The following is a 22,035-nucleotide window of genomic DNA, read 5'->3' as shown; positions in this document are numbered from 1 at the left end:
TGACCTTGGGATGCTCCGCATCACCTTCCCAATCAAAGCACCTAAGTCCACACATTCTGCAAAAATTGCTGCTGTCCCACAGTCACACTCACCCCCGCATCCACATTCAGTTTTGTGAATCTAGGGTCCGGCCTACTCCATTTATTTTCAGATATAACAGGCGTTGGGAATGAAGACTCCTGAAAATTGCTTGCAATCGATAAAACTCAAAGTGGCCACCTCCATGCTGGTGGAACAACTCCATTATGAGTAATTTGCCGCGAATCCACCACAAGAACCAGCTGCCAACTTAAAAAAGTTGCTTGAAGTTCAAAGTCGGATGCAACCTTAGCTGATTATCTGGCATAGTTAAATATGTTCCAAGTATAACCGAACCTGACCTCGGTCCTGGTCAACCATCTATATCATGACGAGACGTGTCCAGAGGTCCCTCGCATGCATGCATTGGAACAATAAATGCCGTATGTCCTCTGCTCCTGGTGGCAAACTGGACAAGCTCCATTGGACCCGACATGCCTGTTAGTTAGGATTTCTAAATGACATACGGATGTTGGACATGTAGGTACATTTTCAAACGTTCTGGGTCAAACTTAATCATGTGACCCAGACGACAATGGGTTTGATATATATTTGTCAAAAGTGGGATTAATATATATGTTATCCTGAACCTTCCAAATGACGGAACATATATGACATTTGGATGATACATTTTATATAACTTTTACCATCCTGGAAGTTGTTTTTTCAAATTTTGTGACATTCCAGATGCCGCAACCGGCAGATAGCACTCTCATTGTAGATTATCCGCTTTACATGCGATATGCCTACTGTTTTCTTTCTAGAAGTTTTTCTTACCTCATACATGTCTTGCATTGAAAAGCCCTTTTGACGTTATTGTCATCATTTGCAAATCTATTTTGATGGAGCGTATCTTTGAGTGAAGATCCTATGATTTGATTCAAGGAATTTCATCATGTCATCACATAAAATTATGGGTGTTGGTTTTCGGTGGCAACTGTTGGATTATGATATCTCTTGCGAGGGCTATATAACTACCTTATATGCACTTGAGGGTGACGAATCTTCAATAGATCCAATGGTAGCTTGAAAAATTCCTGCCTCTGTAGGTGTGCCCTCAAAATTTATTAAAATGCCATCTATGTTATCTAAAAGAACTGCCTTTGGTCTATAATTGTGCGACAACCGTGCCTGACTGGAAGTTGCGTCGATGCACCATAACAGGTTTCTATAGTAGTTTTGCCTTAACTGCCCTTATCTATTGCTAACCTTCTATGGTACTTAGCATCTTGCTGCCGTGCCTATCGATCCTGAACTGTTACATTCCCGTTGTTATTAAATATTTTTATTGAATTACATGCACCTAACCAGTTCACCCGAAAGTTTAAGCTAATGGGGGAAGGATGGCTAATATATTTCAACAATTCTGAGCTTGCATCTTGAACCTTTTGATTCCATCAAAACGTGATTTCTTGTAACATTGTACATGATTCTTCCATTAGATGCAGCTTTTGTCACCTATATTAAGTCTAAGCAATTATAGTCATTTTCCAGTGGTTGAAGATCTATACAAACGGAGACAGCCATTGCCTTCACTGGATGCTATATATTTCATCCAACCAACTAAAGAAAAGTAAGTTCTTGTTTGTATGACTATTTGTTTAGCTTGAAGTAATTTTTGTTGGATACAATCTCTATATATATTCAAACTCTGCACCATATTGCTGTTATATTCAGAAATGCTGACAAGTTAGTATTAGGGTCTAATAAGGTGAGTTTATCATCTAGTTCAGTCCGAGCATGTACTCTTTTATGGGTCTATGTTGGACATCGGTTGGAATCTTTATTTTCTGAAAGTTGACTTGTAATAGGGTATTCACATATTTGTTTTCTTGCGGGTGACATATTTGTTGCATCACCTACAGTATCAATGTTAGAGTTGTACTCCCTAACTGTATAAACTACGTATGTAGTCCATATTGAAATCTCTAAAAGACTTATATTTAGGAACGGAGGGAGTATATATTAGTCGTGTAACATCCTAACTGTATAAGTTTTTTTTGCATACTTATCACTCCTGCGTACATCGCATCTATCGGCCTATGGCCTCATAGAAATACAAGTCAGCATATTTTCTCACATGTTGTTAGGGCCTAGTTCCTCCCCTCCCCCATACTAATCGATTTGCCATGAATCACCCCCCCCCCCCCCCCCTCTCGATCTGTCAACAATTGGTTCCCTACACAGTCGAGATCGATTTCCCCATGCAACAACTCAACCCCGACCTGATCGATCCCACAGCAGCACCTCCACGTCTGCAGCCTCTATCGAGGTCAGCACTGCAGGCTGCCTTGCCGCCCGCCGCTTTTGCCGCCCTCTTGACACCCTCGCCAGGGGCTGCTCTTCCAATTCTGTGCAGGCTGCTGCCGGCCGTCCCTGTCTGGAGCCGCAGCTCTCTAACGGCTCCTCTCCTGGCCGCTAGCGCCCCCGGCTCTCCCCCGTGGCTCGGTGCCTTGTCTGACCCTCGTCTGCAGCCGGTTCGTTGGCTGCTGCTGCCTCTGCTCCCACTTTGGTTCAGTACGGTTACTTCCTTCTCGCTTTACGATATCTTTGTTGGACTCTCTCATTGTCTTTTCTTCCCCAAGTCAGTTTGTTATAGCTTCAGGCCTGTTCTGATGCTACTTGGGCTAGCGATCCTTCGGACCGCTGGCCCCTTTCTGCTTACTGTGATTTTCTTGGTGGTTCTCTCATTGCCTGGAAGATGAAGAAACATCCAACAATATCCTGCTTGAGTGCAGAGGCTGAGCTTAGAGCTATGGCTCTTTTGACAATAGAGGTGACTTGGCTACGATGGATGCTTGAGGATTTTTGGTATTTCTGTCATCACACCCACTCCCTTCTTCTCTGACAATACATGTGCTATGAGTATTGTGCGAGACCCCGTGAAGCATGAGCTCACCAAGCATATTGGTGTCGATACTTTCTTTGTGCGCTCCCATGTGCAGGATCAGGTGATTGCTCTTCAGTATGTGCCTTCAGAGTTGCAGTTGGTGGATTTCTTCACGGAGGCCCATATTATAGCATATTCTGGCTTGTACCTCTCCAAACTCAGTGTTGTTAATCCACCATGAGTCTGAGGGGTTCGGGGTTGTTTTTGGTGGTTGTTAGAGTTGTACTATATATTAGCCGTGCAGTATCCCAATTCTACAAGGGGTTTTCAGCATATTTACCACACCAGTACATATATATATTTCGGCCTATGGCCTCATGAAAATACAAGTTGCATATTTCCTCAGTCACAACCATAAGATGAATGTCAAATAAAAGGCAAACTATCAGATTTACAATCCATTCAGAGGGTTCTATATTCTTGATTAAACGTACATATGGTTTATTGAAGTCATCTTCATAGCTCCATGGGGCTTCTTGTTAGACCCGAGCTACTGAAATTACTATCACTCCTCACATTCAGACAATCATCAGAACAGCGAGGAAATTGGGGGAATTTTACTTAGGATTTTGACACCAACAGAGGTGCGAGATAGAGCCAGTCGGGTCATGGTGGCTAGGGTTTAACCCTTTACAAAATGAGATACCTCCACTACCTACAGATCCTTGGCTTTATAGCCATTACAGCAGCTGTAAAGTAAAACAGAAAGGAGGGGAGCAGGTGAAGTTGTCGGATGGTAAACAGCGGCAAGAAGAGAGCTGGTCGCCATCCGATCGAATTTTAACGTCGAATCTGAGCTCACTCTGGTGCGAAGCGGTAAGTGAGGTCTTGGACCGTTGGATGCAGATTGGGCGGATGAATTTGAACTTTAGGCGAAGCGGTAAGTTATGTGTTAACTGAAGAATCGTTCTGGTATTGATTTCTCCAGTTAGGGCCTGACACTTCTGTCCTCCTATTGGCGCACCTGCTAGCATAAAAAGAAACAAAATAGTACCTCCATTACCTGCTATGACAGTGTGGCACTCCCGAAGAGGAGCTTGGCAGTGTGATTTGGTGCTCCTGCTCTCCTGCCCCAGCAGCCACAGTGGATATAACTTGAGAAACTCCAAGCTATTCCTTCATCTCACCGGAAAAGCTCCCAAGGAAAAAAACTCTTTCATCTCCATCCCATTCTCGATTTCATCCAGAAAATGTCAAACCCGTTTACTCTTACAAATTTTGAACTCCTTCATATCTGTACAAAGGCTGTACCTTTTTATGCCACTGCAAAATGATTTTGAACCCTTGTATACCTCTTGTCCATTAGACAGACCATTAGAGCTGTAAAAAGACAATTTTGCTCTTGGCCACTTAGACATTGCAAGTATCTCTCTGTTAGTTCTTCGTCATTCCTTCTCTGATTCTCCGCCTAGGGTTCTTATAGCAGATTGCCCCAAACATAAAATCATCTCTCCTTATCCTTGACGCACCTTAGATTTTCTCCACTTTTCCTTTTAAGATACGCAGATCAATAACACAATGAACCAATATAATATAGAAGTAAAAGAGAAAAATCTTTGCCTGATAGACACCCTCATCACGTAGGCCCCAGAACTGCAACGCCTATGGCCACACTCCTTCCCGGAACCCTCGTTTGTTGCTCCCCACCACCCCCACCCCACCCCTCACCGGCTCTTCTGCATGAAGGCTGCTGTTGTGCACCCTGCTCGGGACCATGCAAAGGGCCAAACCTCCGCATGGTGGCATGTGGAGTCGAATGCTGGACCTGGTTCCTCTTCAATACACGCCTTCCGAGTCAAAGTTGGCTGATTTCTTCATGAAGGCCCAGACTACAACGTATCACAGCTTTTATACTGGCCCATGGCCTCATGGGAATACAAGTTGCATATTCCTAACAAATTTCACTCTGATATTTTTTCATGCATCATTGTCGATTTTGTTCATTAACCATCATATGGTGGTGATTGCAGTGTTGTTATGTTCCTCTCTGACATGTCAGGAAGAAGCCCGTTATACAAGAAGTACGCCTGAATAAACATGAACTACCACCCACATCTTTTATGCACAGTTGCTTTTGTGGTTAATTTTTTGACACACTGTTGCTCGTGTTGTAGGGCGTATGTGTTTTTCAGTTCTCCCATACAGAAAGACTTAGTTGCTCAAATAAAAAGGGATTCAAGTATATTACCTCGTATTGGTGCACTTAGTGAGGTTACCTTAGCTTTTTCGTTCCTTTCTATTTTATACTTGAGTATTGTTAAAATGAAAAAGTGTTCTGTTGGCTATTCACTATTTGTTCTCCATGTCATTTCCAGATGAATTTGGAGTACTTCCCTATTGATTCCCAGGTATCCTAGTTCTTTGAAAGATTATTTGTTCAGATACAGTATGTTGCTTCATACATGTTCCGCAATTGTTATTTTTGACACATATTTCCCAATAAATATTATTTCACACATGATTTAACAGCAGATGGTAATTTGACTTGACGCCTCACGTTTGCTCAGTCATGAGATTCTCACAAATAAAAGGGGGAAGATATTGCTGTTTAGATTACAGTGAAATTCAATTAGCAGTATAGGATTCTTCGTGCCTTTTCCTTTTGATTTTTTGGTCCTGCTTTGTCAGATTCTCACAAATAAAAGGGGGAAGATATTGCTGTTTAGATTACAGTGAAATTCAATTAGCAGTATAGGATTCTTCGTGCCTTTTCCTTTTGATTTTTTGGTCCTGCTTTGTCATTGTATAGAGCATGTAACTGATGCTCCATTGTGAAAAGATCCATAAGCATATCTCTAGACGGGTTTATGTGTTTTCTGTATTTGTCCTAGCACTAGATGTTGCTACGGTAAGGTTATCACTCGTCAGTTTTGATATTTTCAATTAAATTGGAGATGCTCCGATAGAATCACTAGCATCAAACCACAGAATCTAGTTGTCCTACTTGATTCTACCAACGATAAACTTTCTATAGTTTTCCATGTACTTAGAAAATGATACAATTTAATGTGTACTCCTAAAGCCTTGATTTGAAAACTATAATCCAATGAAATTGTTGTTTATGCAAATTTATGAATAAGTTTAGACTTAATCTAAATAGATGGAAGGTGATTTTGAACATAAAAAGGCATATGCATTAATTATTTATATTTTAAAAACTAAGATCATAGCAAATTACATAAGTAATCTTACAATTTGTTGCTAGAATTGTAAGTGTTGCCGCCAGGTATTGGAGGCAGCACTGTAACCGCAAGCCCAAACATGCAGCGCAGTCCGTAACCACAATACCAACAGTTGGGCCTTAGGTAGGCACATGGCTAATCCTTGGCGGCCAATAAGTCCAAGTTTAACCCTAGGGAAATATATCTCTATTAGGAAGTTATCTTTACTTTCCAAACTGTTAAGATTTGGTTTGCTTTCCAAGTTATGTGATCTCTCTAATCTATATAAAAAAAGTAAAAAAAAAAGGTACGATGCTTTTGTCGGGTACGCATCTCCCTTGTTGCCTGCTGACTCTTGACGGTGCTCCCTACATTGATCCCGTCTTGCACATGCGCCGTCTCTCGATGCTTGGTGCTCGTCCGCCTGTGATGTCGTCACCTCCGGCGTCTTTTGCATGCTGTGTTGTACCCTCTCTAGTGACTTTTCTCATGAGTTCCGCCGGTGGTGATGCTCGCTAACACCGACTTTTACAGATGGTCGCTCTTCTGCGACTTCTTGCATGGCCTCTCACATGGCTGTAGTGGTCGCTCTTCAGCCACTCCTCTCGTGATCTCCGCCCATGGTGATTCTACACCGACTCGTGTCGTGACTTTCACTGGCCATGCCGGTGCATCTGACTCCATTGACTGCGCTTTGCACACACATCTTCCCTTGGCGCTTGGTGCTTGTCTGCATGCGGCTTCGTCTCCCCCATTGGCCTCTGCAGATGATACTGGTCATGGTACACTGCCTCCCCTAGCGGCATCCACAGGCGGTGGTGGCCGCTCCTCTTTCGGTGTTACTACATTGACTACTTAAGCCGTGTCCTTCACCGAGCAGGAGATTGTGCGACTTCGTGACCTGCTTATTGCCTTCGATTCTTCCTTGCCGGGCGCACCTATGTCGACCTCTTCAATTGACTGAGTAGGAGATTAAGCACTTTGGCCTGCTAGCTGCGTCCTCTAGTTCTCCACTGACAGATTCTGTTGCTTTTGCTACCGCCTCTTTTGGCATTTTGAGACCGCCTTCTACACAAGCAGGTATATCTCCGTGGATTCTTGATGCTGGAGCATCTTTTCATATTACTCATGATTCATCCACTCTGTCTTCTTTTTGACCTCTCAATTGTTCTGTTCATATTCTTACGGTTGATGGTAACTCCCCCCGGTTAATGTCCGAGGCATACTTAGCACCTCATCTTTTCATGGATGTTGCTCATGTTCCTCGACTTACCATGCAACTCATGTTCTGTCTGAACCATCACATCGGTGCTCTCCTTGGTGCTAGCCACCAGCGCCGTGACTCTGAGGGTCTCTCGGAGCTTGACTAGCTTCATGTTCCCAGCGGTGCCAGTACCTCCAGTTTCTCCACCTCTGTTGCCTTGTCGACTAGCTCTTTTTAGTAGTGGTATCATCGCCTTGGTCACTTGTGTGGCCATGGGCGGAGCCAGGATTTGACCATAGGGGGGCCAAGAGACGACGTTCGCTATAATGCTACATGTTTATATTTTGTCTTGCACATATAAGCACACAAATATATATGTGCTTTGGCGACAATGCGGCACCTGATCCTAGAATGCCTGTTTGCGCGGCAAACCTGGCACGATGTCCTGGGCTGGGCGAGGATACCTTCACAGCCGTCGAACAACGAGCCCACCCTTACGGACTGGTGGCAGCGAACGAAAGGGCAGACCCCACATGCGCTACGGAAAGGCCTGCAATCTATCGCCATGCTAGTTCCTTGGATGATCTGGAAGCAGCGGAATGAGTGCGTCTTCGAGAACGCTCGACCCTCGGTTAACACACTCGTAAATAGGATTAAGGCCGAAGCCAAATGTTGGGCACAAGCCGGCGCTATGGGCCTCAGGGTAGTCCTTCCCACTGACTGGGATGTTCACTGATAGGGTGCTAGCCCATGTAACCCCCACCTCCTAGGAGGACTGTACCTTCTCTTCTTTTCAATGAAATGAAACGCAAAGACTATTTTGCGTTTTCTTGAAAATTATTGATTTAAATTTAGCTAACTACAAGAAGAGTAGGATTTAGCAATCTCATCAAAGTTGAATCCAAATTTTCAACGCCGTGGTTAAGGATTATATTGAAACAAGTGGTTTAGTAAGAAATTTATTCTATCCTTCTCTTCATTTTTTCAATAAAAAAATATAGCTAATATAAAAATATATAAGATATGTTTTTCTCATCTGCTCACAGTTACTAAGGCATGAACACATCAAAAGAAGTAGATTACCAGAATAGAATATACCTTGAAAAATTGGTTGGTGGCAAGTTCACTGGATTATGAACGTGATTGCCCTAGTTGATCAACAATGTGAGTGCCCAAGTTGATCAGCAGCGTGAGTGCTTGATTAGCCACCAACCACAATCAGCAGTGGCTGTCCAAGCATCTCTGTGAGCCCTAGTTGAAACGAGTAGCAAAGGAACCACCGACTTCTTCGATCTAGATCTAGGAGAAATGAAGGCTGGAGGCAGGAGGACGGCCGTCTGAATCTTTTAGGGTAAGATGGAAGCGGCAAGTTTTTTTTGCATCACTATAATCATGGAGATGACAATTAACGCCAAAAGCTGGGAGCGAATGAGGCCTTGGCTGGGCTTTCCTATGGGCTTTCTTTATTTTGGCAGAGTTTACGCATCACTCAGGGAGCCTAAAACAACACATGAGTCAGGGGGCAATCACGTAAGTGCCACCGCTAATACGGAGTATTTATCGTTGTCAACAAGATCGATTGGGGGGGAGGGGGGGGGGGGACCCCTGCTCGCCCCCCTTGTCTACCCCACTGTGTGGCTCTCGTTTCTCATCCTTAGTTTGACGTGGTCTTCTTGAATCCATCTCCGGTGGTGTGTTTTTATACTGTTAAGGTTGTCAGCTTGGTAAACAGGTCCGGTTGCCTTATCCTCAAAGCAGTGGAGGCCATCACTACTATATTATCTTTATAGATGATTTCTCTCAACACACATGGATATATTTTATGTCTTCTCGTAGTGAGGTCTTATCTATCTATAAGCGTTTTGCTGCCATGGTTGACACTCAGTTCTCTACGCCTATTCATGTGTCTGTGTTGACTCTGCCAGAGAGTATATCTCCAACATGTTGCATGGAGTCCTTGCTGAGCAGGGTAACCTTGCTCATTTCTCTTGTCCTGGTGCTCATGCTCAGAATGGCGTGGCTGAGCGCAAGCATCGTCACCTTGAGACAACTCGTGCATTGACGATCGCCACCTCTCTTCTGCCTCACTTTTGGGCTGAAGCTGTCTCCACTTCCACCATCTCATCAACCTTCAGCCATCCACTGCTTTGCAGGTTGGCGTTCCTTTTGACATCTCTTTGATCTTCCTCCTGATTATTCGGCGATTCATTTGTTTGGTTGTGTTTGCTATGTCCTTTCAGCCCCCCGTGAATGCACCAAACCGATCGCCCAATCTGTTGATTTTGTCTTCTTAGGATAGAGTGACGAGCATAAGGGATATTGTTGTTGGGATCCTGTCGGTCATCGAATGCGTATTTCTTGGGATGTAACTTTTGACGAGTCTTGTTTATTCTACCCTTGTCCATCTTCCTTGACCTTTTTCCTGGAGGATATCCCTTTTCATTTTCCCCAACACTCCTATCACTGCTGTCGAGCCCTTGTCCATCCGTCCTACTGCTCCTGCTTTTCTGACTATTGCAGATCCGCCGCTGCTATCTCCTATGGTTTCCTTACCTCGTTTACCATGGAATTCTACACCTTCATCCCCGGTGGCTTTCCCGGCTCCATCACCCGAATCTATCCTGGTGATTCCTTGTATTCTCACTTTTATACTCGTCGTTCACGTGTTGTGGATGCGTCTACTGATGCGCCATCTACTTCTGATGTGTCATCTTCCTCGTCTCAGCCTAGTTATGGCTTATGTCCTCGTCCACTTCCGCTTGTTCATTGCCTTGGTTTTCCATGCGTTGGTGCTACTGTTTCTTGAGCTGACCTCTTATTGTGATGCTGTTGTTCATCCCGAGTGGCAGCTTGCGATGGAAGAGGAGATTGTTGCTCTTGAGCACATTGACACGTGGGATCTTCTTTATCTTCCTCCTGTGTTCGTCCCAACACTTGTAAGTGGGTCTACAAGGTTAAGACTTGCTCCGATGGTTCTCTTGAGCACTACAAAGCTCGTCTTGTGGCTCGTGTCTTTCAGCAAGAGCATGGTCATGATTATTATGGAACTTCTCTCACGTGGCCCTATGACCATTGTTCGCACACTTGTTGTGGCCTCTGTCCGCCATTGGTTTGTATCTCAGCTTGATGGTAAGAACACCTTTCTTAATGGTGAGTTGCGTGAGGAGGTTTACATGCATCTACCACCTGGGTATTCTATTTCAGATGGCATGGTCTGTCATCTTCATCGCTCTATCTATGGCCTTAAGAAAGCTCCTCGTGCCCGGTTTGAGTGTGTTGCCTCTGTGGTGACTGCCATTGGTTTTCCGGCGAGCACTCATGATCCTGCCATTGTTTGTTCACCTTTCACCTTGTGGTCAGACTCTTCTTCTCTATGTTGATGACATGATCATCATTTGCGACGACCCTGAGTACATTGCCTTTGGTAAGGCACGTCTTAGGGAGCAGTTTAGTTTCTAGCCGTGTACTCCTTTGTATTTTGCATATTGTACCATACCAGCACATGTATATATACTGGCCTATGACTACCTGGGAAACAAGTTGCATATTTCCTAATATATGGTAGCTTGGCGATGGCTGGCGTGGTGGCAGTGGCCTGTGGGCCTCATGTGGCCTGTGGCAGTTGTTTGCGGCGGCAATGGCATGTGGCGCAGCGTGCGCCTTTGATGGTGACGGTGCGGGTGTGCTAGAACCTCGGGTGGAAACACAACTCACCTGGTTGCCACTGCTGATGCGGCGCCCGTGGGCCTCATTCCCCTCATTGGAGGCGTCACTGTGGGTGCTCCAACCCATTTCCCGCAGTCAAGGGTGTTTGCTACTCTCCACGATGCGCGAGCTCCCTGTCACTTGCTCCTTCGAGGCATCATCTTAGGAGTCCATGGCCTACCCATATGAGCTTCTGTCGCGTGGAGAGTTGCCATGTTAGCGCCGGTCGTGTGGGTGACTGAGCCATCGACTTAGGTGGTGCGTGCCTTGGAGCAGGTGTGGAAGTCAGATCGATGGCTTCGGATATCGTCATCTTGTTTAGAGTGTCGGCTCTGGTCGCTTGGGTGGCAGAGCTATCGGCTGGCTTGGTTCGTGGCCTCGGGGCCGTTGTGGAAGTTGGACTGGCGGCACTGGATATGGTTGTAGGGTGTCTACTCTAGCCACACCGCAAGTGACTCACTTGGGGCGCTACCTCGGGGCTATTGTGGATGCAGGCGCGGCGGCTCCGAAATCCACCGGTACATTGTAGGGTGTCGTCTCCTCCGAAATCCACCGTTGCATTGTAGGGTGTTGTCTCTGGCCACTTGGGTGGTGGAGTCGCCCGCTTGGCTGGTACGCAACCTTGGGGTTGGTGTGCGCGCGTCACAACTTTATCGTTTTTAGCCAAATTTTCTCATTAATTGGTCAATTCTCTTAATGAAAAGGCAGAGCTCCGGTCAATTGCTCGATTTTTTGAGTATATACTAGTGTAAAGCCTGCGATTTGATTGCATGGGTGTCCCGGCCCGGCAGGATTGTCCCAAAGCCCAGCATCCAGGCCGGGCTCGGGCCTCTCTCACCCATGGCCCGGCCTGAAGCCTGGGAAAACATGATTTTTGGGATATTACAGGAAAAACAGGTATAATCCCAGAAAACGTGAATTTTGATATATTACATTATCTAATCCCGAAAATAGGTTTTTTGTTTTTTTTAATCCGAAAATAGATATTTTTTTGGGCCTCGGGCCGTGCCGAGTTGGGTCCATTCTTGGGATTTAGAGGCCAGGCCTTGTGAAGCCCAGCCCGAAACCCGGCCCGGCCTGGTCAATGCCCAGGTTTAGCTGTGGGTATTATTAGATGTTTTCACCGAGTTTATTTTTGAAATGTTTATATATAAAATTTAAGCATAAAGTTGCAAAGTTGAATGTTGTTGAAGTGCATAAACAAATAGACATGTTAAATTTTGGTACATTTATTTTTCTCACACGGTTAAGGCAATTCAATGGTTGCATCTTTTGGGATGTTACAAACTGAATTTTGCATCGTGTTAGTCTAACAATTATTGTGCTTCTTGTCTAATGTCTTTCCACGAAGAGACATCATTTCACCAAGGGCATGTCTTTTCACGAAGCAATATCATTGACCAAGGGACCTATCTTTCCATGAAGAGACATCATTTCACGAAAGGATGTGTATTTTAACCAAAGGACATGACTGTTCTTAGGCCCCAAGTGCCAAGACCTAACGGACTTGATTTATCCTTGATGTAACACTTTTTTTATGGCGATGTGGTTTAACGTGGATGCTGCATTAGGAATCAGTTTAAAAATAAAGAGGACTTATATTCTTACTGGGAGAGCATGGATGTACCTAAGCTGGCAGCAATTTTATAGTAATTCCTTTTGTCTGGCATAGTGTACTCATGGTGATTGTGTGCAGGGTTTCATAACTGACCATGAAAGGGCATTGGAAGAGCTTTTCTGTGAGAGTGCAGAGGGCTTCAACAAATACAATGCTTGTTTGAATGCAATGGCTACTCGTATATCTACAGTATTTGCATCAATGAGGGTATGTATGTTCATTCCCCTTCAAGTCCTACCCGAATTAGGATTGTTGGTACAGCAGCAAAAAAGTGCCTTATCTCTGTTAGGAAGTATTAGTACTGGTCTAGGAGTCCTTATTGGTCTATGTTTACTTTCCTTGCATCTCAAGTATTGTGTAATATATATATGCCCATTCAACTTTGCATGCCTATTTGTTTATGCACACAACTCGCCCTCCCGATCCAATCTCTCACGTCGCTGATGCTTTTTTCCTGCTAAACATCGCTGCCGCCCCGGTCAACGTTGCCCCGCCCGATCCGCTTGTGCAGGTCTCCTGAGCCCACCTATGCTTCCTGCTGGCTTCTTTCCAAGTGTGTACGCAGCCATGCAGGCTTGCTGCTCTCCTACTACTGCCCCCCCCCCCTCCCCTCACGCGCATGTGCTGGTTCTCGCTGCTGCTTCTGCCTACCAGCGTGGCTTTGTCTGCTGCCCTCCATCCAGATCGAGCACCTCTTCCTTCAATTCGCAACGCACACATCTGCCTACTGCGTGCGCCCGCCGCTGCCTCTGCTCCGCACATGCTACTTACTGCTTGCTGATGTGTGTTACCTTGGCTGCAGCTTGTGCTGCTCTGCTTCCGATTGCATGCTCTGCTCCTGCATGTCCATCTGCGTGCTACTCCAGCATCTTCCGCAGGCTCTGTTGGTCGCCCTACTGTGGCTCTTCTTGTGACCTTCACACATGATGATTGTCGTTCTACACCGACTCCTGTCATTGTCCGGTGATTTTCGACGGTGGTCGTTTCGTCGACTCGGTCTCGCACATGCACCTTCCTTCGGTGTTGCGTGCTCTTTCACTGTCATTGCATTTTGTATAATATGTGATTTTTAGTTTTCTATATTTTCCGCCGCGTCCACCAAATCCGTTGATATTTTGTGTTTCTCATGCCATGCGAGTCCACCATACCTTTGTCTGTCAGCCTTTCTTTCGTCCTGATCCTTTCTATACAACTTTTCTGGCCTAATTACCCTTGTTATTTCTATAGGATTTTCATGGACTGTTTGTGCATTGTCGATCTACGCCCATTGTGCCTTAACTGTCGAGCTTCTTTCGATGTCGGTTCTCGTGGGTTATGATTTTCTACACAATGTTTTATTCTCTTGATGTGCCATCTTCTTTTGACAACTCATCTTCTCCTGATACTTCTCTTGTATCTTCTATTGATGCGGTGTCTTCCTCTCATGTGTCATCTCTTCGTTATCCCCTTTGGCGACTCGACAGGTTTTGAAGACTCTTCATGCTACGACGACACTCTCAAGACGTGGATTTGGATTATCATTTCTTCTTCTTCTAGTATTACACTTCAAATGCAATGCTATCACATATGCTTTTGCATTTGAGGGGGTTTGAGGGGGGGGGGGGGGGGGGGGGGGGGTGTTAGGAAGTATTAGTATTGGTCCAGGAGTCCTTATTAGTCTATGTTCCTCGCACCTCAAGTCTTGTGTAATATATATATGCCCCTTGGGCCTTCAATGAAGATAAGTTGCTTCCTTAACAATCTCATCTAAGTCGGTGGCGTAAAATTAGGAATGCTATGTGTCAGGGAGCTCAATGAAGACCCTGCCTTGCCCACATGGCCCCCCTCTCACGTGTGGCTCGATAAGGCCTAAATGTGGATCGAAAGAGGACAAGAAATGCTTCTTATTTAAAGGGCGAAAGCCAACACTTGAACCCAATACCTCTTTGCTCTACCATATTAAGTTTCATGCACCAACCAGTAGAACCAAAAGTCCGAACTTATGGAGAAGGTTGGCCAATCCACATACTTCAAGAGGAATAGGCAACTTTTGGTTCATGGAAAAATAATGTGGTGAAAATAAAAACAGACAATCTTGGTCGCAATTAATGTACTAAAAATAAGAGAAAGCGACAAGATGATGTGGATGTTCAAGTTCAACTGATGATTTGAACTTTGTTACTGCGATTTATTTGTTATTAGTGCTAGGTTTAGATTATTTCATATGGTGAGTTAGCCAGCGGAAGTTGCGGCAGTGTGTGCACATGTAGAGATGTGATCACTAGTGTACATGCAAGCTTATGGTTGGTTTAGCTAGAAATAAGTGCACGTAGTCAGCTTAGTTAGTTGAGTTAGACATGCATGAGTTAGTTAGCCTGCTTGGCCGGGTCGTGTGGCCATTCAAAAGGAGCTACAAGGGCGGTGTACGTGGGCGTGGATGTAGTGCATGTAGGTGATTAGTTAGTGCATGGAGTTAGTTGGGTGAGTGGCCGTGCGTGGTGGCCGGTTTAGTAGGTGCGTCTAAGTCCTCTTTGTACAGGCTATTTAAGTCAGAATAGATGAATGAGAAAGTGGCCATGAGGGCTGTAGAAAGATGTAGCACTTGTGAGGAGGATAGCCTCTCGGCAAAGCTAGCTGGCTTTCTTCCTTGGTACATGTGTGTGTGTGTGTGTGTTTTTCTCGGTTTCTTCCATGGTGTGTGTTCTGGAGATAAATTCCAAGAGAGTCGCGAGAGGAAGAAGAAGAAGCGGCGCCGCGAGGAGAGGCGGCGCCAACATTATCCTCATTTCTTTACATGTTCGTTTTCTTTCAACTTCAACAAGAGCTCTAATGCTTGACATGTTGCAACTTGGGTACACAGCAACTGTTCGCTTTTTTTTTCTTGAAAGAAATGTGGTAGGGAAGGCCTTTACATCGATTTTATTTTGAAAGAATAAGAACCCAAAATTCACACCTGTGAGGACTGGAACCTGGGTGGCTGGGTTGTGAATCCTCTCAACTAACCAAGTGAGCTAAGGTCACTTCTTACTATTAGCTTATTGTTGACATGTATTGTTCTATAAACTATAGGAATTTCCCCGTGTGCACTACCGCATTGCCAAGACCATTGATGCTTCTACAATGACAACACTAAGGGACATGGTGCCCACAAAGATTGCTGCTGGTGTATGGAATTACCTTTCCAAATATAAAACGTCAATTCCTGAATTCCCGCAGACAGAAACTTGTGAACTTCTCATAGTAGACCGTTCAGTAGATCAGGTACGTGGTGAACATACCTGTATATCTGGGTTCAACTTCTTTACTGGTGCTATTTATTCTGCTGGTTCACTTTTCTAGTATACTTCAGATCGCACCAATAATTCATGAATGGACTTATGATGCCATGTGCCATGATCTGCTATGCATGGATGGTAACAAGTACATACATGAGGTGAGCATGCCATTGGTCTTTTTTCTTAATGGTGGAATTATGGTCTGTTGTTTCCCTGGATGGTTACGGATCCTTATATGTGATTGAATAAAAGGTTTCAAGTAAAAATGGTTCAGCCTCAGAAAAAAAGGAGGTCCTGTTAGAGGACCATGATCCAGTTTGGCTTGAACTTCGACATTCCCATATAGCAGATGTGAGAGCACTTCTCAGTCCATCTTTCTTATGTGGTTCCACTTTCAGCAGCTATACAATTAACCATTATAATTTCAGGCAAGTGAAAGACTTCATGATAAGATGACACATTTTGTCTCGAAGAACAAAGCTGCCCAACTACAGCAAGCAAGGTTCGTTCACTTTTTCAAACCAAGTACATAGTTAGGTGTGGTGGCTCATTGTTACATTAAATATGTTCATATTCGTGTTGTTCTTCGCATGTCTTTTTGTGACTATTTCATTTCTGTCTCGTGAACAAAATAGCAATTTAAATGAAATGCACCTGTATTGCATTCTGAGAAAGCGTGACTTCGACTAAATTCGGTTGAATAGCAGCAACTCATAACTACATGTACTGTTCTCATAACTGAAAAATAAGCAAGCACAATAGTTGCAATATGATGTGCCTAGCTACATAGTGGAGGACTCAGAGTTATTTTTTTAGTTAATTTAACTACCTAAGTCCAAGTGAAAACTCAACGTCCAAAACAAACTTAAATCTGTCCTTGTCAACCTAATTCTAATTATCTATTCACTTCTATTTTCTTATGCTTAATTGAATGAATCATTATTTGTTTGTTATGTTTTGGGCTTCTTTTACTAGTGCTCTTTGCCTCTTGTTTAATTTTTTAGAACTGGAGGAGAGCTATCAACTAGAGACCTACAAAAAATGGTTCAAGCTCTTCCACAGTACACTGATCAAATTGACAAGCTTTCGCTGCATGTCGAGGTTGGTTGTTATGTTGTCCGTGATATGGTTCAAAGTTTTAAGATCGGTACTTGCCCTGTTGCATTTCTTTTCTATACACAGAACTATACATGTGGACGTATTAGCTCTAGATTTTCCAACGTAATTGGTATTTTGTGGACCTACTTGAAAATGGTGTAAGGTGGCACTTGCTCCTAATTTTATAAATTCCATCTAAATATGGTATCTTTAAAACCAACATTCTCAACTCCCTTATTCACTAACTGGTTAGCACAAAAGAAGGATGCTACTTGGCGAGGAACATTATTCTGTGTGGGCCTGTGGGGGGTCATTGGAGCACTACTTTTCATAAATCCCTTGAATAAGATAAGTTAACAAGGCCACTAAAAAACCCACGAAGGCTGAATTGAGCAGATCTATGTCACAAGACTACAAGAGGGTAAATGCTCTTATGCCTATTCGAGGTAACCTAAAAAAGGCCTGGACACATGAGGCGTCATGATATGGGGCAAACCCGTAGGGGTGGCCCAATCACGAACTGGAGGTGGATTTAAGGAAGAGCATGAAGAACATGGGGGGAAAACACGAAGAACAAAGGGAGATATACAAGCCAACATACACATCTCGTATCCAAGAGTCAATACACAAGGTGCAATTGGATCCAACAACATCCAAAGGAAAAGAAGTAACAAAGAAAGAATGTTCATCCCCAATCCTAAGATATGGAGGTCTTGATATTCCAAGAGGAATCATCTCCACTAGGAAGTTCTTGTAGTCCTCAAGAGTCTTCACCTCCCAAGGTGGCCTTCTCCACAAGGGACATCCCACAAGGGGAGAGGTGGTGAGGAAGCTCTATGGTTTTAGTTCTACTTTGCTAACCCTAGAGTGGAAGAGGGGGGGGGGAGTATAGGTAAGTGGGGGAAGGGAGGATATGTGGGCTCTGCCCAACTCTGCACGCAGACAACACGTCTAGATAGTCCGTGAGTTGGCGCCAGGTGATGTTGACATAGCTCCCATGTATAGTCAGGTAGGCTGAATCTGATCCAATAGCCGCAGGGTGGGCCTGGCTAGTGACTAGGAGTCGTCCTGCAATTCGGGGCGCACCATCACCTTGGAATACAAGACATGTATAGTAGGTAGATCAAATTGTAAATCAATGGGATCTCTACCGTGTAAACCTACTTCGTCCCGTGTAACCATACTGCTCACCCAACTCTATGCTTACGCATACACACCATACGTGCAAACACACAAACCCTAGCTCTCATACAAGGCGACCATCAATACAATTCACAAAGGTAGAAAGTAGGGTGTTGCCTCTCTCTGAGGGCCTAAAATGGGGAAAATCATGTCTCATGTGCACCCTCTAGATTCTCTATACATACACTGCCCTATGTATATTATTTTTGGCTCTTTACACTGATGTTTGGCGCGCCATGTAGGGGATGTGCGCATAGATTTGTCAGATTGGATCCAGATGGGTTCCTTCATCGGTTCCGGCGTCTTCACTTTGGGCTAAGGCACCCACCTTGGCTCCCTAGACTTCGCCGCCGATCCGGTGGGGCGTCTGACCCCAACTACTGCCTTCACTGTAGGAAAGACTCTTCGCTTCAGCAGTCTGGACTTCATCGCCGACAAGATCGATAAGCTTCACTTCCGTGTTTGGGCGCCCAACCAGTCGGCGGAAACTTTAGTCAGGCGATCCCTCGAGTCTATATCTACCATGGGTATTGACTACGACGAGTCGCCCTTTTACCCATCCTACTCGACTCACAGTTTGATCTCCTACGCTCCTAATTTTTGGCCTAATTCTTCTTCTGATGATCGATTCAACCTCTGATCAAAAAGATAGACCTTGGTTCTATTTCATCTCTTCAACAAGTTTAGTAATAACATAACGGCCCTATTGTACCGATGGAGAAAAGAAAAATTGTGCCCAAGGGATGGAAAGGAAGGTAGATCAACTAGTTCTGCAAGAGATTCATGGATCAAAACCTACCAAATCCCATGAAATCAAACAATTCACTTGAAACTGACTTTGGGCTATTTGTTTTGGAAATTTTCGAGTTAGGCAAGAAAACCATAAAAAGAGGCTAGAAACGGAGGGGGTAGGGGACCCAATTTGTGACAACGCCATGGATGCATCGTCACGGGTGTCGACCTGCTGGCTCTGCCGTACTTGCCGAGGAGGGGAATGCACCATTGGCGCAACACCCGCGGTTCGCTCCCCAGCCCCTTGTACTGGCGCCGTTGGCTGCCACTGAGAGGGCCACGCCGGCCGCGCCGCATCGTTGTTGGCGTAGCCCATGAGGCTCTGGATGGCGGCACCCCACTCATCTATCTTCTCCGGAGCCGGAGGAAAGTTCAGCAACAGCTCCACCTGCGCTAGCACTTCTGCTGGTGACTTGGGCATGACTGGGCGCAAGCACTGAGATGTGGCTCGACTTCTGTGCGAGCCAGAAGGAGCTCCATCTCTGTCCTGCTGCCGCGGTCGATGCTCGCCAACAATTTGACGTGGTGGCAGGCCCTGCGCACCATGAGAACGGTGCACATGCTCCTTGCCTGGTCGTTGGCCAGGGTCGATGTCGTTGCGGGGAAGCATCTCGTGCCCATCTTGCGATGGCCTCGGCACGCGCCCCGCAGCTCCGTTGGTCTTGGATCCTATGGTGTCGTCCTTGGACGTAGCCGCGCGACCCCATGGGCCGTAGCGCCGCCTCTTGACGTAGCGATGCACGGGTGTAGGATCGAAAGTATGTCTAGAGGGGGGTGATTAGACTAAGACCAAATGAAACCTAACCTTTTCCCAATTTTAGTTGTAGGCATATTTTAGCAATTCTAGCAAGTCAAGTATCACCCTACATATGCAAATCTAAGAATGTAGCAGCGGAAAGTAAAACATCATGTAAGTAAAGGAAGGGTTTGGAGATTTCAAACGCAATGAAGACACGATGATTTTGGCGTGGTTCCGATAGGTGGTGCTATCATACGTCCATGTTGATGGAGACTTCAACCCATAGAGGGTAACGGTTGCGCGAGTCCATGGAGGGCTCCACCCACGAAGGGTCCACGAAGAAGCAACCTTGTCTACTCCACCATGGCTTTCGTCCACGAAGGACTAGCCTCACTCGGGTAGATCTTCACGAAGTAGGCGATCTCCTTGCCCTTACAAATTCCTTGATTCAACTCCAGATGATCTTGGAGGCTCCTGACACATAACCAATCTAGGAGACGCCACTCTCCAAAAGGTAATAGATGTTGTGTTGGTGATGAACTTCTTGCTTTTGTGCTTCAAATGATAGTCTCCTCAACACTCAACCTCTCTCACACAGTTTGGCTTGGGTAGGAGAAGGATTGGAGTGGAAAGCAACTTGAAGAGGCTAGAAATCAAGGTTCAAATGGTAGGAATGGAATGTTGACCCAACTCGGTGGCACCGATATGAAAATCTCGGTAAGACCGAATAGTGCAAAAGACATGACCGTTAGTGTTTTTGCTGAGACCGATTATACCATCTCGGTGAGACTAAAGTGCAATGGCTAGGGCAGAGCTGCGTTTTGGTAATTTCGATCGTTTTGTCTCGCTGATTCCGAAACGAAGCGATTTCATCACAAAAACTTGGCAAGGCCTTCTCGGTGGGACCGAGAACCAATTCGGTCAGACCAAAATGTTAAGGTTTTGGCTGTGGCAGTAGAATGATCTTCTTGGTGGGTCAGGGGTAGATAGTATCGGTGGGACCGAAATGATGATTTAGGGTTTGGACAAATGTGATTGAGGGAAATTGATTGAGGATTTTTGGAGCAATATCACTGAGCACTTTGAGCAAACAACCTCATCAACAATACCTCATCCCCTTTTAATAGTATTGGCTTTTCTAAGGGACTCAATGTGATCTTGAATCACTAAACAAAAAATGTAGTCTTAGGGTAGCCAAATTTGTTCTTCACATTTTGAGGGGTCCACACTCCATTAGTCCATGCCATGCCAATCGTTGATCTTTTTTGAAATCTATCATCAATGTTCATTAGCCATGCCAATCGTTGATCTTTTTTGAAATCTATCATCAATGTTCATTAGATCAATGACATATATGTTGTTATTAATTACCAAAACCACTCGGGGATTAGTTGCACTTTCAGCGGGTCTTGGCTTCCGGCAGAGTGAGTACGACTCTTGTCGCTGGAAGGGTGTGGAGAGCGCTCGCCACCGGCCCCTCCCGCCGGAGTCGTCTGGGTCGGCAGCTTAGAGGCAGACGGTGCACCCACTGCCGTGCTCTTCTTGGGCGCCATGGATGAAGAAGATGGCGAAACTTGCACGAGAACTGCTGGAGTAGATCCGCACAAGCGACCCCCCTACCCGGCGTGCCAAAGATGTCGGTGTACGACAATCTATGGGGCCAGCGTGGTCCCTTTGCAGTTCGGTTTGGGAGATCGATGAGCATGGAGAGCAAATCCAAGAGTTCACACACGAGGTTTTCTTAGGTCGGGCCGCCGCGGAGGCGTAAAACCCTACTCCTGCTTGTTTGGTGGATTGACTTGGGGCTCAAGTTACAAGCGCAGCTTGCCGGAAAAGCGTGAGCAAGGTGCAACTACTGTGTAAGCATGAGCAAAGTGTCGACCCGTGCCCAGGTAGCCATGGGCCTCCTTTTATAGACAAAAAGGGGTCACCATAGTGGCAACATGGTCATTACATCTTGTGAATAGTGGCCTCGATGCTATCCAACCTAATCCTGCCGGACTAGGACAAGGGCATTTAATGCACCGTGAACTGATAGCAATCCTTTGTCAAAAGGCGTCTCTCCTTTTGTGCCTTCGGCCTGGATAAGCCTATCTTGTTGACACGTCCATAAGAGGGTGTCAATAAAGTTGATCTGCACGCGACGTGCTGACGCGCGTCCTGATGATCCTCCCCAAGTCGCTCGCCCGCTCGACACCTAATCTTGACAAGCCATTAGCTGGTCGATGTGGTGGAGTGATCGAGAAGCAGGAAGGGAGAAACTTCCCGACAAGGAGCTTGCCGGGTCTTGGCTTGCCGCTATGGAGCTTGCCGG

The 22,035-nt window shown here is 45.4% G+C and overlaps 1 protein-coding gene across 6 annotated transcripts in view; it reads left to right on the top strand.

Annotated features, from left to right (window-relative positions):
• LOC123127423 (probable protein transport Sec1a) overlaps window positions 1-22,035 on the top strand; it is a 77,373-nt gene that overhangs the window by 18,917 nt on the left and 36,421 nt on the right. For 3 of the 6 annotated variants that reach the window (XM_044547120.1, XM_044547122.1, XM_044547125.1), the window contains exons 4-13: window positions 1,573-1,651; window positions 4,939-4,989; window positions 5,083-5,179; window positions 5,284-5,316; window positions 12,735-12,863; window positions 15,705-15,896; window positions 15,985-16,068; window positions 16,163-16,261; window positions 16,339-16,412; window positions 16,915-17,011. In XM_044547120.1, the coding sequence (XP_044403055.1) occupies window positions 1,573-1,651; window positions 4,939-4,989; window positions 5,083-5,179; window positions 5,284-5,316; window positions 12,735-12,863; window positions 15,705-15,896; window positions 15,985-16,068; window positions 16,163-16,261; window positions 16,339-16,412; window positions 16,915-17,011 (935 nt within the window). The remainder of the gene's footprint in view (window positions 1-1,572; window positions 1,652-4,938; window positions 4,990-5,082; window positions 5,180-5,283; window positions 5,317-12,734; window positions 12,864-15,704; window positions 15,897-15,984; window positions 16,069-16,162; window positions 16,262-16,338; window positions 16,413-16,914; window positions 17,012-22,035) is intronic. The other 3 variants (XM_044547121.1, XM_044547123.1, XM_044547124.1) reach the window with 3 other exon arrangements.

This window comes from Triticum aestivum, chromosome 6A (genome assembly GCF_018294505.1).
Source record: "Triticum aestivum cultivar Chinese Spring chromosome 6A, IWGSC CS RefSeq v2.1, whole genome shotgun sequence".
Lineage (NCBI taxonomy): Eukaryota > Viridiplantae > Streptophyta > Magnoliopsida > Poales > Poaceae > Triticum > Triticum aestivum.
The sequence above is the reverse complement of the archived record's forward strand: the minus strand, read 5'-3'. Positions and strand labels throughout refer to the sequence as shown.